This window comes from Anopheles funestus, chromosome 3RL, assembly GCF_943734845.2.
Source record: "Anopheles funestus chromosome 3RL, idAnoFuneDA-416_04, whole genome shotgun sequence".
In the NCBI taxonomy this organism is placed as follows: Eukaryota; Metazoa; Arthropoda; class Insecta; order Diptera; family Culicidae; genus Anopheles; species Anopheles funestus.
This window is the reverse complement of record NC_064599.1, coordinates 35905940-35933873: the sequence shown is the minus strand read 5'-3', so window position 1 is coordinate 35933873 and position 27934 is coordinate 35905940. Positions and strand designations below refer to the sequence as shown.

The 27934-nt window shown below is 44.1% G+C and overlaps 1 protein-coding gene across 5 annotated transcripts in view; it reads left to right on the top strand.

The window, feature by feature from the left end:
* LOC125767592 (protein still life, isoform SIF type 1) overlaps positions 1 to 27934 on the top strand; it is a 92900-nt gene that overhangs the window by 25808 nt on the left and 39158 nt on the right. For 3 of the 5 annotated variants that reach the window (XM_049434328.1, XM_049434327.1, XM_049434326.1), the window contains exon 1: positions 11034 to 14093. The exons of the other annotated variants lie outside the window; for them this stretch is intronic. In XM_049434328.1, the coding sequence (XP_049290285.1) occupies positions 11931 to 14093 (2163 nt within the window). In that variant the 5' untranslated portion in view covers positions 11034 to 11930. Of the gene's footprint in view, positions 1 to 11033; positions 14094 to 27934 lie in introns of those variants that run through there. 5 annotated transcript variants of the gene reach the window in all.

Sequence of the window (27934 nt, the reverse complement as noted above, 5' to 3'; positions counted from 1 at the left end):
GTACAATATATCTGCTCAAATTTATTTTATAACCACTTCAACCAGGCAGTCCCACTTGGGTGCGTTCGCTTTTCTTTTTCGTTTTTTTTTTCTCGGTAGCTTTCAGCCATATATGTATACGCCTGAATCGCAATCTTCAATATTTGCACACTTGCCAACAAACAGCTATTCCTCCAGTTTCACTCCATTCCCCCTCAAACAGGCTGCAGTTGCATTTTCATCAAGCCTCACCAAACGAGTTCGAGATTAAGCTTAGCAATGCTGTGTGTGTGTGTTTTTTTCTCTCTACCATTTATCGATACAGCATGTGGAGTGGCAGAATTTTTAAGCACTTCAAAATCCAAAAAACCAGTGCGAAAAGCTTGCATAAACTGTCGGATCTGTCGGGCACAGACCCGGACACAGATTGTGCAGCGGGAAATTAGAAACGCAGAAACAATTGCACCGTACCAATCGGGATCACCGCACGATGAGTAATATCTGTAAGGGAAGGAGAATTAGAAAAAAACAACAACCACCACCAAAAAACACACAGCTGCATTCGACACCAGTGTGCACTTTTATTGATGGCAATATTTCATTGTGAAATCAGGCAACTTTTGCTCTTCACCATTGTACAGATGAATAGGGGGGTCTTCCTCTATGCTTTTTTTCCATCAGACAGGCGAACCCTTTTGCGAATGCGACGCAATATTGTTCCATTGTTATTGCACCAACCATGTTTGTTTTTAAATTGGTTTCACAGGCTTGTGTGTATGTGTTTTTTTTTCTTCTCCTCTGCTCACGTTTCTTGCTTGATCCTACCACCCCTTTATGTGCCAGTAAAAGTTGATTTAAAAGCTCCAATACCATTGGTGTAGTATAAGCGGGCATAGAAACCGGATGTGGTTACGCTTCATCGCGTTACAGAATGAATTGGACCAATGACATTTTTTCGTGTCTAAGTGTGGGGAGCGAGTGTTTTTTGCTTCCTTTCTGCTGTATTAAAAATAGGACAAAAAAGAACCACAGCAAACGTACACAAATCTGACACCACTTTGATGAACTGGTGCGGGTTCCATTGTGACAGCTGTGTTTGGGCAGGTTTAGTTTTTTTCTTCTTCATTTCATTTCATTTTGTTATATCTCATTGCCTTTACATTTGTTGAGTGCGATGAAACTGGAATCCTTTCCCGCAGGGCACGACAATTGGGATGGGGTTTTTGGATTTTGTGAAAGTTGTGAAATGTTGATAATCAATCATTGGCATTGTTTTGCCGGGAGCATTCCAATGAAATTGATTGCTCACCGATTCTCGTTTGTGGTTCGGATGGGAAGGAAGGGAAACAAGATAATACTTTCCCAGTGATGGAGATTCATGTTTCAATCTATGTTTCCATGGTTTAACATAATTAATATCAATTATGATTTATGTGCGATGGTTTGTCGAGTACGGATATTAAGCAATATGGCGGAGTGTATTAATAGCTACCATACATGAAGATGCTCTTAAAATTTAAAAAAATTAATTTACTTTAAATTCCCACTTATTTCTCGATCTAGAATGTATATAACTTTTAGATAAACTGTGAGATATCTTGAAGCAAATAATTTAAAGCGGATGCATGGTAAATGAAACTTATCTAAAACATTGATTGAAAAAAGTCGTATAACATTTCCTTTTTATTCTAAATTATAATTGTTCAACAATTTTTAATAAAAAGGACTTGAAACAATATTGAGTAATACTTAAATAGCTCCGCCTTCATGATTGAATGACAAGAAAGTATAATCGTACTCAATGAAAAATTAAATTGCTGATTAATCTCTGCTTAAAAACACATTGCCTTCGCTTAGCAAACAAATCATTCACAAGTTAATAATTTTCCACGTGGCTGCATTTTAGTAAGTGAGTTGCTGATTATTACTTTCGCTGCGGACTGAAACCATTCGAAAGCAATCAATCATCGGATTGATGCACACCCGGAGGTCCCTGGAAAATCTGTGAAGCACGTGAACGATAGCTCGACCCGATCCATCATTTGCTCGCTATAATCTACTCCACAGCCCCATCGCCCTGCAAATCGCATTCTCCAATTCCGTCATGTCCGTGTCGTAATCGATGAAGAGTTGAAAGTAATGAGAGAAAAATGTGCATCATCGCCCCGTGGAACTCCCGCCCATCGTCTCCAAGGTGATGATCGGTGTCGATTTATGGAACGAGAGCTATAAATATAGTGCAGCTTCATTGTGCTAGCTGATGATGCAACAGCCGGGTCTTCGGTACCGCGTGCCTTTTGTGCATTCTTATGAACGAGAGCGAATGCAGTTTTCTCTCTATCTCCAACATACAGAGCTGACGCATGCTGTCATGTTGGTACCGCACTCTTCTTCTATGTCTTTTGTCCTTGTGCGGTCCTTTGCAACACAGACTCCCTTTTCAGTGATCGCTTTCAAATGACAGCACACATACGGGACTGTGCATCTGTATCCTAGCAACGAGGCAACGATCGATCCCGAAAGACCAACCAACGGGATTGTTGTGATTGCACATCACGGGAGAGAGATAGAGAGAGAGTAAATGAGAGAAAAGCTCACTGGAGCATATGATGCGAGAAAACAACTCTCCACATTTACGGCCAGCCTTGCCGTGCTGCATCTGTCCGATGCTTATCCGAGCGAATTGGCTCCCGGTTGCATTGTTGCATGCACACAATGGTCTCCCTCTTAGCTTGTGCATTCGGAACAAAAATAAGTAACTCGCAGAAGGACGATGAATTACGTTTCGTCCCGAAAAGTAGGACACCATGTCACAATGAGCTGTATTAGTATTAGTTGATATGCAAGCTGTGTCCGTGTGTGTACGCGGGTGTTTTTTGCTGGGCGGGAAAAATTCACAAAAGAATAACTGACAGTTCTTTGTGTTGAGCTAATTGTGCAGGGAAAATGTAGACCAGTGAAAGAAATGGAAATGCTATTTGACATTTGTCGACGTTTGCATCTTGCTCACTGAAACACGGATAAACATAATAATCGAGATGCACAAAACGTTGTAATTGTCCATAGTTTAATAATTGGATCAATTAAACTCTCTGTAAATAAGGGAAAAAACTCTGAGGAATGTTCGTTCCTTTTTTGATAAATTATTAATAAATACGCTTAAGTATTAAATAAAGCATATTATTCAAAAAATTACTATACAGTTGAATGCGTAACTAACAGAAGAGAACATAAAAAAAATACAAAAACACGTCACTATGCAAATTTATAATCTTTGTTAACCTTATCTGCAGATAATTTTTGTTTAAACTTGTTTTTCGTTTAAACAAATTTCTCGTTAACGGAGAGTATAGAATTGATGCTCTATATTTACCAATACCGTTTAAAATATTCACCAAATTTATAGCATTAAAAAATAATAGAACACCAATAGAGTCAACATTCATAATTAATTTATTGTAATTTTATTTGCTAGTAATAATTAACGCTTCTGCTTAACGATATTTTTAAGAAGAAAAACACACAATCAGTAAATTGTCTTGACTCATAGGTACAACTAGTTTAAAGCATTTTTTTAAATTAAAACCTTGACGAAAAAAATCTAAGCGAAACCTTCATATGTTTCTATCAACATTGTTTGCTTTACGTTTCTCATTGATTCGTGTGAGCTGATAACACAAACACACGCATACTTCATACTGAAAGTTATCCCTTCCCGAAACAGGATATGTCACTTGAGGCGAAGGTGTTTAAATATAGCACGCCGTTGACATGTCCTTTCCCATTGTCGCTGGACGTCAGGATGAGCCAATGGTGTTTGGTCGCTTTTTTCTCTTTCATAGGAGAAAGCCTATAAATACACACAACCACATCTGAGTTTTGCCCGCACGAAAAAAAGGCATCGACCAGGATCGATCGGAAAGCCTACGGGAAACGGTTGTGACCGACAGAGCAGACCGAAATGCTGTAGTCCACATGGTCATGGCCTGTGGGTGCTTTCAGGTGCTTCAGTCCAATCATAAATCATCGCTCGCAGCGGAAACAATTCAATTAGAGTACCGGTTTAGTACCATTATTACCTTGGCCGTGGAAACATTTTTGATCGTGCGTTTGTATGTGGGTCAACGTGCGTAGCCAGTGTGTTCTGTGACGGTGATCGAAACAAAAGCCACAAGCGTAGGAATGCGGAAGCGAAAAACAAATACAACACAATAGTGTGTGTGAGATCGTTGCTACGAAAGTTCATTTACATGTCGCACCAATTGTATGTATTGAGTGGAGATAGTGAAGATAAATTACTAACAAAATAATTCAAAACATTACTTCCGCCAAAATAATAAGCTAGAAAGTTGCGCCACACTATTCCCGCCATTGCATACTGTAGGCGCTTTTACTAACGTTGTGTGCGTGACGGATCGTTTCACTTTCGGAAAGCCTAAATTTGTGTGTGCGAGCAACAGTAGAGGGAATGACGAAGCAAATGGGTCAGATACACGAGCGAACTCGTCTCTTGCGGGTGTATGCGTGGGTGTACGAATGTGATGCATGTATATGAGAGACGTTACGCGAGAGAACGACAGGCTTTCGAAGCGCGTCCGTTCTGTTCGGTGTTGGTGAAAGTCGTGGAGTTTCTTTGCTTTTTTGTGCGTTTTCGAGCCGTCAAGAGGCCATACCAGTGACACCAAACGAAAACGCATTTCCTCTGCGAAACGCTTCCGCTCGGCGTTCGGATGGTGCGTGAATGTGCGTGCGTAGTATCGTGATAGTGGTGCGTTATGAAGCATTATTTGCAACTTTTCCGGCAGGCAAACTGGATCCGCAAGCGTTAGTTCCGTGTATTGGGTAGATGTTAAGGGTGTAACAAAAACGGTAAAGCTATCCAGTATGTACCGCTTGGTAGTAATCTGCTTGGTTTACTGTTAGCTCGTGCCATTTTGTCAATTTATTGTTTGCAAACTCTCGTACCAAGAGTTCCGTGTGTCGTGCGTGCGTGACCTAGAAGCTAAACAGTGCCACCGTAGGCAGACCAATTCGTGCCGTGTGTGCGTTCCGGTGATTGGAAAGGACAATGAAAAAGTGTTTCGGAAAGTTCAGCAGCTTTTCCCGCTCGAGGCAACGGTCGTAGCGTTGAGGGAACGCTCAGTTCAGCGCCCGTCCACGATCCCCGGACCGACCATCGCCGTAGCCGTTCGCTGCCAGCAGGAAGCCGCAAAAAAGTAAATCAATTTTATCTGCCACCATTATGACCCACATTGCTCGGTACAGTCAAACGGTTTTTTTCTTCGTTATTGTTGTGCTATTCCTAAAGCCACAAAAATTAATCAGTTGATAAAAATGCACAATGTGTCGTGCAGCAGTCGTGACATCATTTCGTTTACCGAATATTCGGTACGCAATAGTTCCCGGAACAAATAAGGTCTTTAAACTCTTCACACACGTATCGGAGGCTTTCCTTGCCTCATTACTCAAACATTGTAAGCGCAAAGCGTACATTTACTCCGGTGCCATAGGATCACAAACACTTATGCACGGGTGTCTTATACAGAAAAGGATTTCAGATGCCTGTACTACCAACACACAATGCTTACAATACAAATGCTGTGTGCTTCGCTTCGTACACAACCATATCAACCACGTGATTTTTCCTACACGTCGTCCTACCACTAGGAGCGTGTTGCATCTGTCTGTGTGTTGGTGTTGGTGGATAGCTGCTACTGTCGTATCTGAGCTTTGTTTGTGTCCGAATTGCGCTAGAGCGCTGTGCTGTGATTGCTACTAGTACTGCATCAGCACCGTATATCGAGTCGTTACGCACACCTGCAAAAGCACGTGAGCGGATTCGAGATGAATCTCGGCACTTTACGAGACACACTCGGGTGCGCCCGGTCATGCTCTCGTTTAACCCGAGAACCACATGCTCTATCAAAACAGAGCAATCACTTTCCGAATTTTGATGGATGATGCCCATAAAGCTGGTGTCGTTGGAGTTATTTTAAGCTAGTGTATTATCGTAAACGAACATTTTGTTTGTCATTAGAATATCGTATAATACCGCTCAATATTGAATATGTAGGTGTATTAGTGAAAATTCAAAATAATATCGTACTATCTTGCAAAAAACTGAAAAGCTCATTGTGATGGAGACGCCTGGTACTTTATACATCGTAGTAAAATAAATCGCTCGTACTTATGGGAAATGGGAAAGTTTTGTTGCATTTATTATTATGCAGTACAACTTTATTTAATTTTTGTTTTTCAAATCTAAATATAGTTTAATAAAACAATTGCACAATAAAAAACTGAAAATCATAGCCTCGGATTATTCTCATGGAGACGCCTGGTTGTTCATACCAATGAATGTATGCATCAAAACATCTAATAAATGAATAACCTAATTGTTATGAAAAATAATAACTATTTTGAAACACAAAAACTGAACTTATTGAAAAAATATACAGCTTTACTTAAAATATCAAATTTAAAAACCCCGTTATAATTGTCACTTATTAAAAATATGGCGAGATAAGGAGGCGCATGGTGTTTCACGAGTTTCATGCATGTCCAATACTGAATCCCAAGATATCTTCGGTCGGTGTTTTTTAAATATGTAGTTTGACGTTCTTAAATCTAACTTTTATTATCGATCAATCTGCAGGGGAAATAAGCTTACTAATCGCACGATAAATTATCTTTCTTCCAAATTATGAACAACAAATTACAAAAAAACAGTGCCCAAGTATAAATATGCTAAGACATCGCTATATGCTTGAAACGTGAACAAACTTATACTAAACATTTTACCTAAACAATGATTTACTTGGTTTCAAATAAATTATATTTTGACTTGTCATCAAAAATTTTCATCTTTTAGAAGGGAAATAATACAACCTGGTATAATTATAAGACTCTCTTTTTTCGTAATAGCTTGACAAATTCCGTGTTAGAGTTATAAATTCTAACATAAGCACCATCTTATCATACCGCCAACAAAACCCACTCTTATGTTTCTTTAAAATATTCCGAGAAGCTTTTTTTCTAAAATCTAATTCTGTTGGAATGTGTATAAAAACAAAAGAAGTGAAAATCAGTCAAAATACATACACATTGAGCGCAGTAAAAATAAGCTTTTATAAATAGCACATCTATTTCGTTACGTTAGTAAATTCTATGACGAGAATACCACGTTGTACAAACCTTTTACAACAACATTCCTCTAAGCACCCGTTTCTTTCTTCTTTCTATGATTCAACAATCGCTTTGCGTTGGAAGCGCGAAGTATATCATTCATTGCGTCCTTTCGCCCGTCTGCTGGAAGCTGTTCGACCGATCGCTCAATGCATTCAACTCCTCCCATAGCAATAGCTTTGCTGCAGTTGAAACACTCACTGTAAGCAGCCAACAGTGTGCACCAACACAAGCACACTAGAGCTAGTCCAGCTTCCATGCTTCTGTGCTATTTTGCAACTACTAGCCGAGCTTTTGCGCAGTAGCGTTTTCATGAATATGTTTTCCCTTTGAATATTATTTTCTACTGAACGCAAATGGGGAACGCGTCAAAATTGTAAACGACATTCGAGCAAGGTTTTGATTTCAATCGTTCTTCATAGGATTGCATCCATCTTTTGATCTGAAGCGAAAATAAATATCATGTTACAAAACCGGACAGAATATACTCAACCTATGATAACGTTTAGCAAAAAAAAGAACTTCCAATCAAATCACCTCGCTTCTCAACAATGCTGACCCCACTATCCTGTCATTGATCTCTCGAACTGTGTGTGTACGACCCAAGATAAGATCGAACATTTGCAATATGTTTCTATCAAAAGTTACCCGCTCATAGCCAGAATGGCTTCATCTCTATGATACTCGCGAAAGCTTACTGCCTTTTACCACACATTCTCCCTCAAGCTCTATTTTCATGCTAGCATGCTGAGCACCGATGTCTCTCTCTCACGCAACCTTCAACCGTTTCAAGTTTGAGATAAAATTTCTGGGATAAAAATTGCAAACTCCCAGCACAGAATTTCCCATGCACAGGGAGTAAACGTCACGAGCACGGAGCAGGTATTTCGTCCCGAAGTAACCTTGGTCGTATGCTGCGAGAAACGGTACCCAACGCAAGAGAGATGATGAGAGCAGCTAAAACGACCTGAGTGCAAGGACACTTGCGAAAGTTACGCGCCCGTGAGATGCAGAGCTTTGCAAGCGAGTGTGAGCGTTACAAAAGGAACGCAACATCTCGAAGGAATGAAAAGGCAAGGACATTTAGTGATGCTGATGCTGCCTGGCTGACACTTTACCCATGAGAGTTTTTGTACAAACTAGCTTTTCGGAGAGGGAGATGTATCGCTATTTCCTTTGCACTCTGACCACTTCGTTCCTTATAGTTGAGTGTGAAAGGATGAATGAACAAGCATATGAAAGCAAAGAGATACTCAATGAACGAGAGAGCAAGAGAGCGAGAGAGAGGGAGAGAGAGAGAGCGTACTTGTTTTTCCAGCGAATAAGGGCGTCATGTCATCATAACCGTGAATCAACTTCTCCAAAAACCACCTTTTTCAAACGTTTAGTTTTATAGCGGCCCTCCTGCAGTAGCCTATACGCGCCCGTACGCACGGTTCGCTGTTCGGTTGTTCGGTTCTATACCAGGCTACAGACAAAAACACACACTTGTGCTGACAGTGTGACAGCCAGGCCTGTGTGGTTCCTCGCGTTGTGTGATTCCCTCCACGAACGTGCAAAAGTTAACCACCCTGTTTTTGCCTCTATACGGTATCCAGTACAGTATAACCGTGCCGTGTCGTATTGCTTTTTTGTTTCTTCTTTGTGCCACTCTCACAGCCCCACAGACAAGTGCGTGTTTCGATTGTTTCACATTAAATGAAAAGTTAAAAATAAAACGGGAAAACACGGTTTTCCCGGCTGGAAAGAAAAAAAACCCCGTACCAGCGGGCTGCATATTTTTCCTACACAATGGTGCCACCGTTGCTTCACGTGCTAGTCGTACGTGTGACGTAGTTGTGCAGTGCAGTGTTACGCCAGCAGCCAGCAAGTGTAGCAGGCCCACCCAACGCGTTGTCCATCCGTGTAAGACGCACACGGATGCTGAAAACATGGCTGTGAAGGCCACGGGAAAATTGTGACCAAAAAAAAAAGTAGACGGCAAACAACATACACACGTATACACATACAAAAGGACACACAAACACAAAATCTGCGTCCGCATTTCGTGCGTGTATCCGCTTGTGATGGTGGAAGGCTATCAACAACAGCACGAAAGAAAGAGAAACACCACGCGAAGGCGGTGGCAGTGTTTGTTGCATTTCACTTTTGAATCGGGAAAGGACAAGGTTTATTATCCATACACACTTCGTAGTCCGCATCTTCCATTTGGTGCCAGCTGGTGCGGTTCTTCGAATAAAGCGGGCGACCAAGTGTGTGGCACCGACGAAAGCAAAACCCTCTGTGTAGGGCGATAGAACACGTCGTGCACACGGGGCGCTAAAGAGCAAAAACCGGATCCACACCATCGAACTTGCCTGCAAAATCTAATTAAGTGTCACCACAGCCAATCCTTTACCGTTTCGGTGTAACATTTGGGCCCCTCGGCAGGGTTTTACTATTTTCAAGATCTACTGCTGTTGACATTGCTGGCGAGCCTCCCGCCAGCAGCTCGTCCAGCTTGCAAGTGTGCGCGCAAGTGTGTTCGTGACCATCCACGATCGTGACGTGATAGTGACAAACCGTCGTCGCGGTCGCGTACCACCCTTAGCGTGTCCGGTGCTTTTACAACACCAAACAAAATACACGCACAACACAAGCACACACACACATACACAGATACAAATACACACGGGAAGAGAAAGAGATGCACACGCCTACACGCACTGTTGTTCACACCTCGCACTGTGTGCGGTAATCAGTTTACATAATTGTGCTCCGACCCCGAATGAAACACCAACCTTTGCTTCTACGTCACCTGTCTGCCAACAGCACTTCTCCGAGGGCACTTTATAATAAGCATTCCAAAAGGGATGTGAATAGGGTTGACAGCGAGTGCAACCATGCAGCCATTGCGGTTTAGTGCCAATGGTTTTTGGTAGCCTTGACGACTTTCCCCCCCGAAATAGTTACTACTGCTGCTGCTGCTGGGACCGCAATCCGTTCCAACCGCTACCGCGTGGACGAATAATAGCGAAGCATAATTATGTGACTGACGATGTCAGCTGCACGCGGCAAGCAGCTATTCCTTACAGCAGAACCGCTGAAGTGTCCCCATGCAGTTGTGCAGGTTGTGTTCAATCTTTCCAGCATCGTGTACATCGTGTAGTTAAAGTGGAATTTGGAAGCTGAAAATAGAGGCAATGAAACCAGTGGTGCTGATACGGTTTTTGTATTTTCTTTCCAGTGTAGAAGTCGAAAATATTTCACCCTCCTTACCCGAGTGTATCCGTTAACGGTTTTTGGGGCATGTTACAGCTAAAGCGTCGTGTGAATGACAGTGTTCAATTTTCGTACACGCCCCGGTTGCAATGCGCTTTATCGAGACATTGTCCGTTGCGTGAGTGCTAGGTTGCAGGATGTCCTTTTGGATCCGCTCGAGTGTTGCCATATCGGTGGAGTGAGTTTACTGTGCATGCAATCTTCACCTTACATCTCGGAAAAGGTGCCCTACAACGACACGCCTTGTTTTACTGCTGCGAAAGGTGAAGCCTTTTCTATGAGGCTTTGGGGCGAAAAAAAAGCTGAAGTGATTTTTCGTTTTGTTTAGAAGCAGCTCGAATTTTCGAAACGGCGAAACGAACCGAGTGTAGTGCGTTTGTTCAACCAGTGCAACATAAAGCGTGCTATGACATGAGCAGCAGTGGCAGTGAAGTGATTCTCGCACCCAACCGCACACCGCATCCGTACGTACAGTTGCATCATCCCGCAGAACCCCATTCGGTACGGGCAGATACGGACTACCCTTCCGTACGGTACGGCAGGCAGGGCGCAATAGAACGCACAGGAGGCCTTTGGCGCGGAACGTTACGCCGCGGCACGTTGTTTAAAGCTACTACACCGCCTTACGCACCGAACCGTTGCTCATTCTGGCAGCGTTACAGCAATACACCTCCACGGATCAGCAGCAGCAACAGCAGCAGCGCGTACCTTCGACACAAGATACGGCCACCGTTTGTAACGGTTCCGCAGTCGAAAACGGTCGGGCGGGTTATAGCGAACAGCAACAGCAGCAGCAGCAACAACACACCCCAGGAAAGTCACCCAACACTCTACTGCTACACTGTTGCTGCGTGATCGTACAAATTACTCCCGTAGCACCCGGCCGGAGTCACGTAACAACGACGGCGTCGGCCAAAAAGCCCACCATAGGTGACGATGGTGGTGGTGGCGCCAGCGGAGGGGGAAGCGGAGGAGGAGGAGGAGGTGGAACGGGAACGAGCGGACGGACACCCGTCTGTCGCTGCAACACGCAGTACAAGCTGCAAGATCTGAAAGCACTAGCCGCAAGTCAAAAGCAGCAGAAACACCAAACTTTAGCCACCTCCAATGTCCAGTCATCCTCCACCAGCGCCATCAATGCCATCGGAACTGCGCCGTTGCAGGGCATACTGGCGAAATCGTCCACTACCGGGCATCGGCAGCATCAGCCACTGCAACAGCAACACTCGTCTCAATCGCTTGCATACACCGGTTCGACAGGACAACCACCACCACCGCCACCGCCGCGCCAAAGCCAGGAGCTTTCGAACGAGGAGCTGATCAAGTTCCTGCAGCAGATCAATGCCGATATCAAGTGGATTGAGCAGCTGCAGCAGTACAAGTACGAGATCGAAAAGTCCACCTCCACCGACAAAACAAATGCGCGTAACATTAACAAACCGACCGTTACCACTGCCCAGCTACCTCTCGCCAATGGGCATCTCGGGAAGCCAAAGTCGGAACCGATGCTACCCTCCGTGGCAGCTACAGCCGGAAGCACCAGTACGGGTGCCATCTCCAAAACGGAATTCTTTGATCGCAACCTCAAACAGAGACATTCATCACGATCGGTTGATGCTAGTACCGCTCGGCGTGATGAAGAGGAGTATGGGAAGGATGGTGGCAACGGGCATCAGCGTCACTCATCCGGGCCGAGCGATCTACAGCTGCTAAAGTCGGACATCTCCGAGTGGTTGCTGAATTTGCCGCTTAAGAAAAGTGTCGAGTTTCTGCAGAAGGCCAAAAGTGCTCAGCTCAAGTACGAGAAAGAACAGGAGTTACAGATGCAGCTGCAGCAGTTGGCGAAGAAACCGCTGCAGCGCCAGATATCGGGCGGAACTGTCGATCGGGGTGTTGCTCAGCAGCAACCGGCAGAGATCGCGCTAACACGCGACGATATACTCGAGTGGCTTAAAAAGCAGCAGATCTTCAGCAAGGTCAATGAGGAAACGAGTGCGACGAAGAAATGTAAGGATAAAGAGGAGATCACGCTGCACCATTACGATCCGTCGAGAATATCGCGAGGTGCTGCACCGGGACCCGTACCCAGTTCGAGCTCGTCAGCAGCGAAGCTACTAAAGCGTCACTCACTCGGACCGAATGAGGAGTTCTTCCATAAGCAAACGACTACCGACTGGATACAGTACCCGCTGCGGCAGCTTAAGAAGCACACATTCGATCCAACACAATCGAGCTGCACGGACGTACGGCGCAAAGAAGTCCGGACGGAGCATAGTCACCGGGAGCGTAAATTACGCCATTCGGCCAGTGAGGTAGTTACGTCGTCCCAGTCCGATCTGCCGGTTCACTCGCAGTCGCAAACACGCATAGCACCTCAGAAGCCGGAACGAACCTTCCGGTATCATTCACGCGATCGGGCACCGGTCACCACCGTAACCACCACGCACCGGCAACACTCGATGCCGCAGATTCCGCTCCATCAGCAACAACACTTCCAGTATCCTTCTTCGCAACCGCAGCCACAACCGTCGACATCGACATTCGTGCCTCAGGCGCCGATTAAGTCCGCCAAGAAGGAACGCTCCCGACGACACCGGACGCAGCGTTCAGCCACTGTCGGCGATATCAACCAGTTCAACAAGTCCTCCCTGGCGGTGGGAGCATACCATAAGAGTGGCGGTCCCGGCGGTGGCGGTACCGTACCGGCCGCCGGTTCCCATTCCCGTTCCGCCGAACGAAGTGCCTCGTTGACGCGCTGTCCGGATCCAAGCTGTTCGGTGATGTCACTGTGTGACGATCCGAACTGCTACATGTTTGGTGGTGAAGGTGTTCAGCCGACTGTCGCCACCACCAGCTATTACGATACGCCCCGGTGTGCCTCGTTGCCCCGTGTGCTCCCGAAGAGCACGCCCAAGTGTGGCCCCATGTGCTACGAATGTAACAACAAGTGTAACTCGCTGCCCCGCTGTACTGACGCGCGCTGTCAGATCGGTGCCCCATTCGGTGGCCCGTCCGCAAAGGCGAAGAGCAACTCACTGCCAAGAAATGTCGAGAGCTACATGTACCCGCAGCAACCGCAACAGCAACAACACCAGCAGCAGCTACCACAGCCGGCGTTACGCGGTGCCGGACGGTTGTCGCGCGAAGAAAGCCGCTGCTCACTGCCTCGCTCGTCATTCAAGTCGTCGAAAAAGCGTTCCGCGTCCGCGTCCGGATCCGGTTCGAATGGTTCGAAGCTCACAAAGTCACTGTCGGCGGCTTCGCTCAATTCGCGCCGACGTCGCCACAAAACGGTACACTTCGGTGAGAATTTGCTGCGCGAGGTGTGCCAAAATCGAAAGCTAATCCAACCGCTACAGGAAACCCCGTCCGGATCGGCACCGCTGCAGCCAAATATTCAGATGCTGTACAACTTCGTGGAGGGTGTTCTCAGTGCCTGGGTTGACGATGAGGATGATCCCAACAAGTCCGGTCCGGAGTCGGAACCGGAGCGGGGTGCTGTGCTAAAGCCGATGCACCGGTGCAATCGGGCACGGTTCCAAACGATACGGCGCGTCGTTAACGAGGCCGCCGAGCTGAAGGGTTCGTCCAAGCTCGGTAACTCACGGTACCGGCATCGACATTGGCGTGGTACGGCCAAGGACTGCAACGAGCGCTTTCTTCGCAAGGTAGTTTGTTGTTTCTTGCAAAAAATACTAATAAGCTAAAGTCCGATACTCAAATATCATAACAACAAAGCTTTGCCAAAGATTTATTTGTTCAAACGTACGGTTTGAAACATATTTCCAGATTGTCTGAGATTATTCGCACATTATCTATTTTTTGATGTTCCAAATTTATGAATTCATGCTACGCTTTGGGCGCTCTAGAATTTCGTCAGTTTATAATGGCAAAATCGGCCTTCTTGGAACGCCTTGCCTTATGTAAGTAGGACATCGCTCAATATCCGACAAAGAATGGAAGAATTCAATTGCGATTCTATTCCACGAAGGACCAAATCTGGAACACCGTAGATGCAGCGGTACGGAAAGATATGTTATATGTTTTATTCCATTTCTTTCGTACGACGCTTTTCCAATTGCAAAACATGAACCACAGAAACCGCCCAAAGGATGGACCAGAATTGAATCGATGGAAATGCTTTCAATATCGTTACCGTTTGCGTTGTAGTTCACAATCAGGCTCAATGCCAAGATATTTTGTTGTACATCAGTCGCATTGCGATCGGTGGAAAGGAGAGCATTGCAAATATGTTTCCCAACATTTCCACTTACCCTTATCCCATCCACCCAGCTTCCGGTTGATTGTGTAAAAGTGTATAATGTTGCCTATTGCGTTTTTTTTTTTGGTTTGCTGCAGTTCTTTTGCTTACCCATGTAGATGGCTTTAGAGGCAAATGGTTAAAAATAGTTTAATTCACCCTAATCGTACAAAAATTGCACGACAACTCAATCCCAGCTTATCTCCCCGGGTGTGACCTTGGGTTGTCGGTCGGAAGGCTTGCCGTACGTACCCGTTTCCCGCTACTGCACCATCCGTCAGACAGTGCTCGCCTTTCATTAACTTCGCCGGAAGCTAATTAAGCTTCGACGACCTGGAAAAACCTTGACTCCAGCTCCGTGACTGGTGTGTGGTGGCCGGGCCTCCAATAGTCTCTGGGCAGCTGTATCATATTTCCCATCGCCATGGTGGAAGGGTTCGTGTGAAGCGAAGAAAACCATCCGTGCCCTGCGGGTGCTCCATCATGGGTCGGTTGTTTGTGCAAGGCTCTACACACCCACAGAACGAAAAAAAAGAAGCGAAACCCCGGGATTCTGCCTTCTCCGCTACGGATGTAATGGGAGACAGATTTCTGTAACGAAACATCTTCGTATCCTGTTCTAATCATGAAATCCAGTTGCAGTTTCCGTTTTTTTTTAACCATTTCTACCATGTTTGCCATCGGTTGGGACACGTTACGCTCAAAATGGATCGAACTTTCGAAGGCTCGTTACGTTTGCGTCGTGCCTTCTTTTTACTTTTTTTCGTTCGCTCGTTTTTGTTTGTGTGCGCCCACTGCAAAAACCGCTAGCGAAATCGTTTTCCCCGCAGGAAATCGTTGATTCATGCTACCCTGGAGGTCGATAATTTGGGAAGATTTGGGCCACACACGTTAAAACACGGTTCAAAATAGCGCTATGCTGCGAAACCCGATTTTTAACCACCTTCTCCTGCCACACCAGTCTCGTGGCATTGGAAGGAGGAACTATTCAACGCTGAACCACGCCAAGCTACGTCATACGCTACGTAGCGATACGGCGCATGCACACGCTGGCCTCGGCTTGGTAGCCGATGACGTAGATCGACACTGCTACTTCAGTACGGCAGAAAGGAAAAGAGAAATCGACAATGCTACAGCATCTGACACTGCCCTATCTCACACCGAGACGACGTTGACTATATCTCGGTTTCGGTTGCTGGGAGTCGGTCGGCCAATGGGTAGAACAGCTTCCACAAACTAAAGTGTTGCATCACACGGCTAGCGAACGGTTGTACATTGTACGGGAGAACATACTATCACCAACACCACCTTCGCCACTATCCCCACTATCAGTAGCCAGCCAGCACAGTGAGGCGTGTTCGCATAATGTACACATTTATCTCGACACCAGAACCATGACTTTCCTCCCTTCGACCCCATACACCTCTTGGTACACCTGTCCCTGAACGCACCATTGCATTGTGTACGGAAATACGGACAACAGGCGCGTCTGCTACGGTGCGTTTTGCTGACTTTTCCGGTTTCTCATCCCGTGTGGCAATGGTGGACAGGAAACTAGCAGCTACCACCTTCGGCCTGCTGATGTCCAGTCATTCCCCACCGGTCACCTCTGATGCAACGGCACAGTGGGAGTACGGTTTATACTGCTTCGTTATATGCATATGTTTCGAATGTATAAATGGTCGTAAGATGAATCATTATCCTGACAGTGTATAACACGTGTTTACACGTCAATTATTTTAATGTAATGTACACGACAACTGTGGCGAATTACTTCACAATTGTTGTGAAATTTTGTAAGCTTTTCAAAATAATATTGGAAGAACAAATATGATTTTGCGTTGTTTTGTCTTCAAGAAATGAGTATTTGTTGTGAGCAATTTTTTGTCTGCGAAGTTGTCTAAACTTATGGCCAAATTTTGCATTCCAAATGAAAAAAAAAATCTCTTTTAAGCACAAAAACTAGTCGCATTTTAAATTGATTGAAACAAGTGCTAGTCAATGCTAAGGGTGGACTCACTATATAATTGGCGAAGAAATTTTCACTCACTATTCTACAAATATTTGTAACAAAATATGGCCAAGCATGGTCGCGATGGATATGTCGCATATTCCGTCTGCTCTTTTTTGAACACTACCGTAGAACAAATAAGCTAGGATTGATACCATTCTTCTCTGGTGGTTTGACCAATAGGATGCTCGTAATATATATCATGCTTTTGGTCCCACCACAAATAGACCATGATTTTATGCGCGTAAATAATTCACCTGCTCAGTTTCTGGTGTATCGTTTTTCTGTGTTTAGAATTTTTATAAATTTTGCCCCGTAAGCATTTCAGTTCATAATACAGAATAAATGTAATGTTTCCTACAAATGACGCTTTTTACACTGAAAATCGATCATGATTAAGCTCGGGAAAATAAACGAAACTATTTAAAATGACCAATTATAACGCTATTATTTTATTAACACATGTCCAAACAATTAAAAATACATTCCTGCACGTAAGATATGCCTTTCCTTAAAAACGTTTTAAACTCAGAAATGCTCAGAAAAGTGTTGTATTATAAGAGTTATAGAAAATATTCAATTTAAAATTAATATATTCAACGATTTTTAATTCTATTTACAAGCTATCCAATGTTCGTCTTCCCAATCATCTCAACTACTAGAAAAAATGTGTCTGAAAATGTTGCCTTTTCAAATTTGTAGGCCCTTTTATTGAAGATTCTGAATAAGTTATATTTTAAAAGTAATATTTTATTGAAAATATAACCGTATAAACCACCGCAGATTTCCAACTGTGCTTTTGTGAGATTTTTAGGGTCTGTTGCTGTTTTCCTAATTTCTCTATCACAGTGCCTCGTGGTGTAGTTGTTGCAGTTGCACCATTTACATGATACCGGGTCCATATGAAATAGTCTGACCATCCAAAACAACACCACAATGTAAGGAGCCGACCTTCCCGACTCTTACCCACCGTCCTATTCCATCTGACCCATACTGACTTCATGTCGGTGGAACGATTTTACAACGATTTGCTAACAACTGTGAACTGCTTCGTACAGGGGAAACGAGTAGGTGTGATGGGTGCCTTCACTGTGGATGGCTTTGGAGGGGGGTTTCGATTCTGGTGTTTGGATCAGCGTTCTTCTTGTTTGGTAGTGTTTTTGGCCATGCCCGTTTGCTGGAACGTGAGCGTAAGCGTGCCTCAGCGTGTCTAATTGTAATTCGGAATTCAAATGAGTTTCAGCACGGCAGCTGGGCAAACTTCGACAGTCGACGGTCGAGGATGCTGACTGCTGTCCCCCATCCGCATTTTGGCGTGCGGCTCTTCGCACGGTGCGCACAGGACAGCAATGGATACGGATGCAATGTTTTGTGAAACTTTGTGGCACGGTCGCTGGTACGTTTCGAGAGAAGCGTGCCGCAAACGGCAGGGAATGGAAATTAGAAGTCGTTCCGAAAACGACTGCTGATTACATTTCCGATTGGAATTTTACGCTCTCCAGATCAAACAGCTGTCGAGCGTGTTGGAATAATTTCTAATGAGTACGCGCTTGGAGTGGGCAAAACGGTACCCACCGATATAGCACGTTACGTGATTCCTTGGAAACGTCAGTTTGTGCTTAGTTATTTCCGTCCATTTGTAATCACTTAGTCCCGCCGGGTGGGGAAACTCCATGACTGGGCATGATGGAAAATGTTTCCTGCTATGAATTAATTCTTCCAAGACCGTTTTGTTTCGCCCGTCGACATTCTTACAGCGCGATCGAACCCGAATCAGCCGGAATGGTTCTAGTGCTTATGTTCAATTTGATTAGCTTCGATTATGTTTCGGGGCAGAATCGCTGACCCGTTGCAATTAAGGATTGTTCGCAAAAGTTCTAGCAAAAAAAAAACAAGTGCCAAGTAGCAAATGTATCTTCGAAACATCCAAATTATCACGCAGCAAGCGTAATGTCACTATGGCCCCCATTTACTAATTATACATTTTCTCTCTATTTCCGTTTCTTTTCACTCTTTCTTCTTCCAGGTAGGTGATATGGTACCCGATGTTCGACCTTCGGAGTCGAGCTTCACACTAGTTAATTAGATTTAAAGATTCGATCAGGTAACGTAGCCCTATTCCCTGTAGCCTTGATATTTAGTCCTACGCGCGTAATGCAATTACGATCGAAAATTGGGCACCGGCAAAACCCATCATCGCCCACAGTCATCACCTTACTGACCTCGTCGGAAGTGATGATGATAAATCCCGGACTCTTGGATCGGATTCGAACGAAAGTGTCGGGGTATTGGAAAGAAAGAGGCAGAGATAGCGAATGAAAAGGACCAAAGGCAGTGCTTCAAGCTAACTATCTGCGCGATTGACGAATTGAATCATATTGACGATCGAAATTTGATTCCCACATCGTAATAATCGCCCCTCGAACACATTCCATTCCTCATCAGGTGTTGATTTATTTTTGCCTCTTTTCTCGGTCCGCTTCCGGATGTTTGATGTACCAATGTACTGCGATGAAACGAAACTCCCGATACTCGCAAAAGGTCACCCGTTGCCATAACCCATGTCACCGGAACCCTCATGTTTTCACCAACAGTCGAACAACGGTGGGAAAATCCAATCCATCTTTTTGCATTCCCAACGATGGTTGGCCGTAAATGTTTATGGGTGCCGTTGCGACTGATTGAGGAAAGCTTCAACAAGCTTCAAAAGACCGGTGTCTCGAGTGTACCGGTGGTGCGCAAATCGTTTCCATTTTTTCTCTCTCCCGGCAAACTTTGAGTGACAGGGGTCGATCCGAATACACCAGTAACACCGGGGATGTACTGTACCGGAAGGTTTTGCGTTCCCGGAAGGCAGATAAAGCTCGCAAGAGGACTTGCGACTATATCGTATTAAAGCTTCTTAATCGTATTTCTTCTCCCTATCGAAGATGAACCGTCCTCACGGTGCTAAGTGATACATCACGCGCCCAACCATACACACGCACACATACAAACAGAAAGAACCCTTGCCTTTTCCCTTTTCAAGACAGAATTGGCCAATCGGTTGAGATGGGAGAAAGTGTAGAAAAAAAAACACGTCAGATGGATGGATGTCACTAACATGTTTGGTCCGTCTTCTAAAGTCATCTTTTTCACTTTGAAACTTCATCACTTTCCACCCACAAAAAGATGGGATTTTGCGATGGTTTTTGGAAGGAAAAACTTTATTTTTATTTTCTCTTTTTGAGACCTCAGAACACATACACAACAGTGGTCGGTGGTGAAGAGTTGAAGTAAATAGCTGCTCAACACAACCCATCAATGGAAGGTGACAGCATTTGCAACAGATTTCGATTTGCATTTCGATCCACTTGGGAATGGCAATATCAACAACAACAACAGCAAATCTGAATGTGGATGGTTATCGTGTTTGATTTGATTTTAAATTCAAAAGCACGAGTTTAGCATGTTCTTTCAAATGGAATTTCTACACTTGTATACTGCACATTGGTCCACAGATACATAGAACACATTCATCGCAATGTTGATGCTCTCGTACATCCATGGGACGAGTGTTCTGTTAAAAGCTTGATGAAGCTTTTTAGAGCTTCATTCGGTTGAATGGATAAACGAATGGATGAATAATTGAAAAATTGTTTTTATCACATTATCACATTATTTGATTCCCGTTCTATTGAATTTTGTCACTAAAAAAATCTAACGTTACAATTTCGTTTATTAAGCGATTTAAAATTAGTCTTCAGCTAAAAATGGAGTTCAATGAAATTTGCTCATAAAATCGTAACTTTCATATTTCTACGTTTAAATTACATTTTCCATTTTTCTGCAGCAGTAAAATTAACAACACGCTTATAGATAGAGCGCTTAACAAAGGGAAAACTGACTGCAGTCAGCGTTAAAAGCTTTCACTTTCCAAACCGACGCCCATTATAACCTCGATGTGCTGTAAAAGGGCTTCCGATAGAAGGGCGTATAACCTTTACCCCACACTGCAAAGAGATTGTTATCATTCTCAGGACATTGATATCTTTTCTACAAAAGAAAAAAAAAACATAAAAAAACCCAAACCCAGCATCCCCTAGCCTTTGACTGCAATGCTATTTACTCTGTAACCAAAGGTTTCTGGGACTTTTTAGACCATCGCACCATTAGATCGGACTATTTTCCTATCACACCCCGCCATCAACAACCGCCTATCCGGGGGCGGCCAAATAAGGGACCAAGATGCCGGGTCTCACTATAATTAAGCACTACGGAAAACACTCTGACTGTAACTGAATCCGGTAAGCCACAATAACAACAACGACCATGGGCCCTGCGGCGATGGTGGTTTCGTATATCCATGGTACGGGTACACTGTCTCTCCGTTTGCGATGGGTCAGAAATTGAGTGGAAGAAATTTGAGAACTGCGGAACTGCTCCGTCGTCTATCTCTCTGGGGCAGAGCGATCGGTATACGTTGCAACTCGGAACAACAGTTACTTCCAACAAAAAAAAACAAAAAAAGGAGCAAAACTCACCCGAATGAAGACATCGGTTGTGCGCAAAACCGGAAAATAGCTTCTCCGTAGGATGTGTTCTATTTTGAACGCTTTGGATGGTTTGGGAAATTTAGAGTACCCTGAAATTCACCCGCCCTCCACGCAACATTCGCTCCTACCCTCCCCCCCCCCCCCAAACCCTCCGATCATCAAAACATAAAAAATCATACCGCCAAGCATCGGCCAAACCGGGACACTGAACTTTTCCCGGAGGTGTGCTTTAAAGCAATCAGTTGGGGGAGAAATAAATTTTTAGAACCGACATCAACAAAACGAAAAACTGAACATTTGCCTTTGAACGCATGTTGCAGACTTTCTCACCGAGATAAAGTAAACAGGCACGATCGAGAAAAAAAATCTTCCGCTTAAAAAGCATCGACATTTGCCTAGATAAAGTGACCTTTTGCTTGAGTACATTGCCGCAGAAAGTTCAAGCATCAGGCCGGAAGAAAGAATGAAAAGTTTTAATTTGGCATTCGCTTCTTTATTTTTTGGTGCTGTTGCTTAGCTTCTCGCAACAAAAAAAACTGAATGTCGAATGCTTATCAATTCGTTACAGGCGTTATTTCGTGTTGTGGCGTTTATTCCTGTTCTGTTTTCGTGGAAAAGTTTGCCTTTCAACAATCCTACTGCCAGAAAGTTCAATTGCAAAGCCCTTCGAAAACAAAACCAAAAAAAAAAAAGAAATAAGAAACGAAAGAAAATTATTTCTACGAATGTGAGTGGAAAGAATCGTTTTCGGGTGAAAAGTTTCATCACACCCATTTGCCAATGTGAATTGGCGCACATATTCGTCCGAAGAATGCCTGCTGCAAAGTACCATTGCCCAAAAATTAAATTGTTACCCTACACTGAAAGGTTTTATGTTTTTTGTTCTCTTCTTTTTGTAAAAACATTTTATTGTTTTATATACCCCGCGGGTAGTATGTGACACCCGCACATATTAGCGTGTAATAGATAACTCCCCTTTAAATACTCATTTCAGCATTATTGCTTTTGGGAAACTTAACCCCAACACTCCGGCACCGTACACACTCACGCAAGGATTCCGCATGTAAGCGCGGGTCGAGCCGAACGTTATAAAGCTTTATGATGCTTCACACATTAAATCCAATAATGGTGGCCACGGTACCAAACAACTCCTTCCATCAGCCGGCAGAGTTTTTGGGAAGCAAAGTAAAATTGGTTTTCTCACACGCGTACGCAACTCCACACGCCCTACAACGGTTGGGGTTGGGGTTTGGAGGTTGTGTGCGTCTTTGAGTGCTATTTTTGATTTTACGCATCGTTAAAACTTTGCCAAAATCATTTCTCCAAGGCGCCCTTAAAAACCGCCACACTCATTTTCGCGCAATTCGGGACCAACCCGGGTGGGGTAGCTTCTTCCCCCGGCGGTGTGTGTGTGTGTGTGGGGTTCACTGAGTACGGCAGACTAGGCACACTATGAACACACACACCCACCCATCCACTTACTCGATTGGGACATATGGACAAAATGCGTGGGGATGGTTTGAACTGGTGGGAAGAAAATTTGCGATTTATGGCACAACACGACACCAGCGCACGGCAATGTTGCGTTTGGCTTCGTGTCTCTACCGCGTAAAAGTTGCTGATTGTTGCTAAAATTCCGTACACATTAAAATCGAAAGGCATACGAAAATCGTTGTGGATCCGGTACGTGACGATGATTTTCATATCGTCACCATTCGTTCGTTCGTTCGTTCGCTCGGGTAACTTGATGCCCGTACCAGTGCCCCACGGTTCCACTTGACGAACCTGGGTGGATCCTTTCTGCGGCAAATGAACGCTTCAAGTGGCTTTTGCGGGAGATGAACTTTTTTTTTCACCAGCTCACCGGCAACGCCTTCGATTTCTTGTATATTGCCTACCTTCGAGCGTGGTTGGTGGGTTAAGCGAGGTTAACCGTTGTTCCGGTCTCACACAGCCGTTGTGGCACAGCCAGCGAAAGCTTTCCCACATTCGCTGCTGTTTGCCTTGGTGGCCTGAAAGTGGAAGCAAGCAAAACGCGCAAAAACACTCGAGAAGACGACGGCTAACTCTATTTCGTGCATCGTTCCGCTTTCAAATATCAATTTATTTCGATTTGCACGAAGCACTTTTGCCGGTCGCGCCTTGGCGCTGCCATTCATACCGCGGGAAGCTTTTGCTGTCGCATCGACCTGTCGGGCTTTACGGCGAGTGCTTTAAAGCGAATGCGGGGTTTTTGCATGTATTTGTGTGTTCCTATAACTATCTGTCAGTACCGGTCGCTTAACTTTCTTTGTGCTCCCTTTACTTAGCTTCTCATTTGCTTATCGGGCAGTAGCAATAGAAGTCGCTTGATCTCTTTCATGTAGCGCCCAGGGTTTTTGGCAGTATTAAGGTTACCGAAACTTTCGGTTCACTCTACCCAATAAGAGTGTTTCGAGTGCACAAGTGTGCACGGAGACCTTTTTTTCATTTCCACTTACGATGGACAATTTTTTTTTATTTTATTTACTTATTTTCTACTCTTTTGATCCACATCCGATTCTCGTATGCTGTCGGAGATTGTTCGTATTGTTGGGTGGAAATTGAAATTTTTACCAATTGCTCCCACATACCTGCGGGCCAGGAAGTTCGTATGCGGGAGAGGAAAATTATGATGAAAAGAGAAAATGGAATAAAACGAACCACGACTGCGATATGAAACGTCACAGCACGTGCTAACTGATAGATGCTTCTTTTCATATTTTGCACATGAAAATAAAGGCCATTCCCGAATCGTACTGGTTGTTGCGGGATGCTAAAACAAAAAAAAAATGAATCTCGCCAGCAGTTATGACGACACGCGACCGTTAATTTATAATTTTGCGTTTCATTTTCATACACATTTCACCTTTCATCTTTGAGCGGCACGTAACAATCGGAAGAACAAAAAACAAAACAATTCCTCAACGTGTGCAAAATAATACAAGAAAACGCAAAAAAGCAAACGAGAGCACCAAAATGTGTCCAAAAATTTGACACGAAGCACAAAGTACGGCTGTAGGCCATAGACAATAGGCGTCCGCAAGCGTTACGATGCCTCGGCGTAACACACAATTTTCAATGCCAGAAACAGTCCCCGCCGACACAATGCTCTGGCTTCGTAACTAACCTGGTCGCCGAGGTGTACCAGTGCGAGCAAAAGGTAAAACAAAAACCTTTCTTTACTAAAAACCTCTTGCTTTTGTACGCTTGCTGGTGGTGTGTTTGGGGCTGTTACTCGGTGGGGACAAAATTATTGCGGCACGGCCGACAGCAGCCGACCGACCAACATTTATTCCACCTGAATGGATTGTTATGCTGTCGCGCTGCCTCGCATCCTTTTGCACCATTACGCGTGCTTCGTGCATACAAATCGTGAAGCGTGAGACGCGGTTTATCCGCTTTTCTTTTTTCAACCCAATTTTCCTCACGAAAACCCTCCGAACGTTGTGTTTCATCTGTGCCGTACGCAAAGCTTTGCGATTGTGAGCTCTCGACCGCAAAATGTGCTTAGAGGTGGACTTTTCGCAAATTTGCTCACCCCGAGTGTGATGGTTTTTTCACGGGCCGAATCCACAGCGAATCGAAATTATTTATGGAATCGGCTTATAGGCGGGCGAACCTGGGCAGGGCGTCGTACCCTTAAAAGTGCCACTCTGGCTAAACCAGAACCACTTCGGTTGCTTCTTTCCGGCCCATCTTCTTTCCATCCTTCGGCCCACCCCCCTTTTTTGATGTAGGATATACAAAACCGGAAAAACCGTTTGTCTCCAGAGCAACCTCCTTCAGTGTTGCGATAAGCCTAATCGGTGTACCTTTTTATTGACCATTTTGAATCTCGACCGAGGCCAGGCTAGAAAGGCGAACTTTTAGCTGGGGCCACATTTATTGTTGCTGATTATTTGATGAGAAACACAAAAGCATTCATAAAAGCTGCCAGGGTTTTTGGGTGTTTGAAACACGAGAAGGGAAGTTTTGCTTTGTAAAGTAAATCGGAAAACATCACTCCCACCAACCGAACAGCATAAGTTCGTTCACCACAATCAAGTGGTTGGTTCCATTCTGTCCATGCAACAACTGGATTTTCCCCATTTCTAATGGATTGATTATTTGTTTCATGTTCACAATGTTTTGCGGAAGCTTTAACGCTCGTTGCGCAACAACAGTCGTGACAGTCGTGTTATCAGGCGCACTTAATAGCGAAAGGGACTATGTGCGTGGTCCGTTGGACCAAAAACCCGGAACCCTATCCATAATCTCCATCGCCGTGATTATTGCTCTTGGAATTATCGACAGTTACCGTTGCGAAGGAACGTGCCCGAACAAAACAAATAGCACAACGGTGTGACGGCAAAAGATGGTGAGATTAATTACCCGAGACACGGCTAAAACGGCTCCGTCATTCTATGGCCCTAAACAGGGAGGGATGGCCGTCAACAGCTCGGTGAGGAAGCAAAATCTCCCGAGTGCTTGTGTGTTCCCGAGGCCTGTGATCAATCGATGATTTCCATTCTAATCAACGGCCAATCATCGATACCTTTGGTAAAGTCTGTACGTCAAAACCCTTCGAACGAATAGGATGAAACGGCTCTCGGTAGAACATCGCAAACATCAAAGCCGGTGTTGTCCGTGGTCCGTGCTGTGTGTGCTATGTGGTGTGTGCTTGTGCGAAGTGAACCGTGCGATGTACTTCAGTAGAATTTTCTTCGTCCATCGTACCTAAGGCAGAATGAACACTAAACCACCTGCCGCCAACCGACCGCCACGCCGGTGCCCATCCCTTGCCCCAGGACATCGTTCACTATCCCTTTTCGATTCTTTCTCGCTTCTACTCGCCAAAGAGGTAAATTTTAGCGTGACGATTCGTAAAGCAACTGCAATTTGATTCCGTAATGATACCTTTGACATTTGCCATCGTTTTCATGCGACGATCCGACGTTTGCGTTATTTGTCCTGGCTACGAGATGGACCCTAATTGAGTTCACAGCCACCATCAGTGCCGTCAGGCTACCGGGCACGCTTTCGAGTGTCTGCTGCTGTCTTCCACACCGACGAACGATACATTGTTCTACGTCCGGTGATGAGTGATTTTTGAACAGGGCATTTAATTATTTGCTTCCTGGTTGATGCTTTGTCTCGCTCCTCCCGCATGAAGTGGAGAGAAATAATTAGAAGCCCCTGTCTGCCATTTGCTCGAGAAGCAAAAGCTAATGAAGCAACAAAATATGGCCGTAGGATTTGTTTAAATAATTAGACCAATTCAACGGAAAGGAAATGATCGACAGAACAAATGTACATTAGATAAACAATACTGTATACTGTGTATGTATAACAATATTGTGAGATTATACAAGGTTACATTTTTAACAAGAAAAAAGTCAAAGAACTATAATAACTACTAATAAATCAATGTTTATCATTCAGTTTTCATTAATTACAGTTACTTACATATCAGGATCTTCAAGGACTGATTATCCGACTACGTGAAAAAATAATATTTGACGGCCTGGCCGTTCTTAGGAAGCAAAAAAAAAAGTTTTTAGAAAAGTTAAAAGTCTATATTTCAACAAGATTTAATGTTTTATGGCTAATAAGGATTTTCAATTTTAAAACTAGAGCAGTATTCTTCAATGAAATTTAATTATATTACTGATCTAGTTTACTTTCACTTGTTTTACATTATTTTCAACATCCTATTGGTTGGAAATTTATTTTTTAAACGGAAGCGAGCCTAATATTCTTGTGCCACTCTTTATAATAGAAAAAAAGCTGAATTCCACATTTTTATTGTTTCATTACGTACGATTACGTAAAGTCGTAATTACGTAAAGTCGTAATTCTTACGATTTACGACTTTTGCCCTGTTATCAGCACCGCTTGTTCTGATGGTTACAATAGCCACAAGGTATTTCTTATTTGTATTTTGCGTTATCCCGGGCATTGGGTATTCCATACATTTGAATTAAAAAATCTATTCCTCATTTCAAAGCAATTTCATCCACTCTCGTAGTAAGTCGTTTATGTTTTACATTGGACTACGTAACTAAAGTTTAACACGATTTCTTATAAACAGACTATTAAGGAAAATAATCAATTTCGGTGCTTTACATCTCGCATTTCATCAAAACTTCCGATTAAGCATTATACATATAACCTCTTTTCGGCTATATAGTTGCCTCTTCCAACCCACCGCACAAGGTTTGATTCTTTTTCAAGCCCTTTTGAGCAATCAGTCGACATTAATTGAGTTATAATTATTCGCTCTCATGCTTCCTGCACACCATCACCTTCCGCTATTTTTGTCTCCACCACCCCAAACGCAATAAGAACAATGATCTAATACGTCTGAAGATGAAAGTCAACTCCCCAAGCAAAGTGATCACTTTAAGCCCGCCCTTTTACGGTTGAAAAGATGAGCTTTTAAAGAGTGCTTTAAGCGCACACCTGCAGCAACATTATGCGTTTTTTGTGTTGAATATTTAATCACGCTCTGGACATCTTTCATCCTACCTTCCCCCAGAGAGTTTGACTGACCGCAGCAGACGCGCCTAATGGTTAAATCAAATATTGATACACGGCTGGAAACCGTTCTCTAGCGGTGGCATTAAAAATGGATTTCTATTCACACTTTTGCACGTAAAGTACCAGGCCTTTATGCAAATAAGGGCATTGTTTTGAAACCAT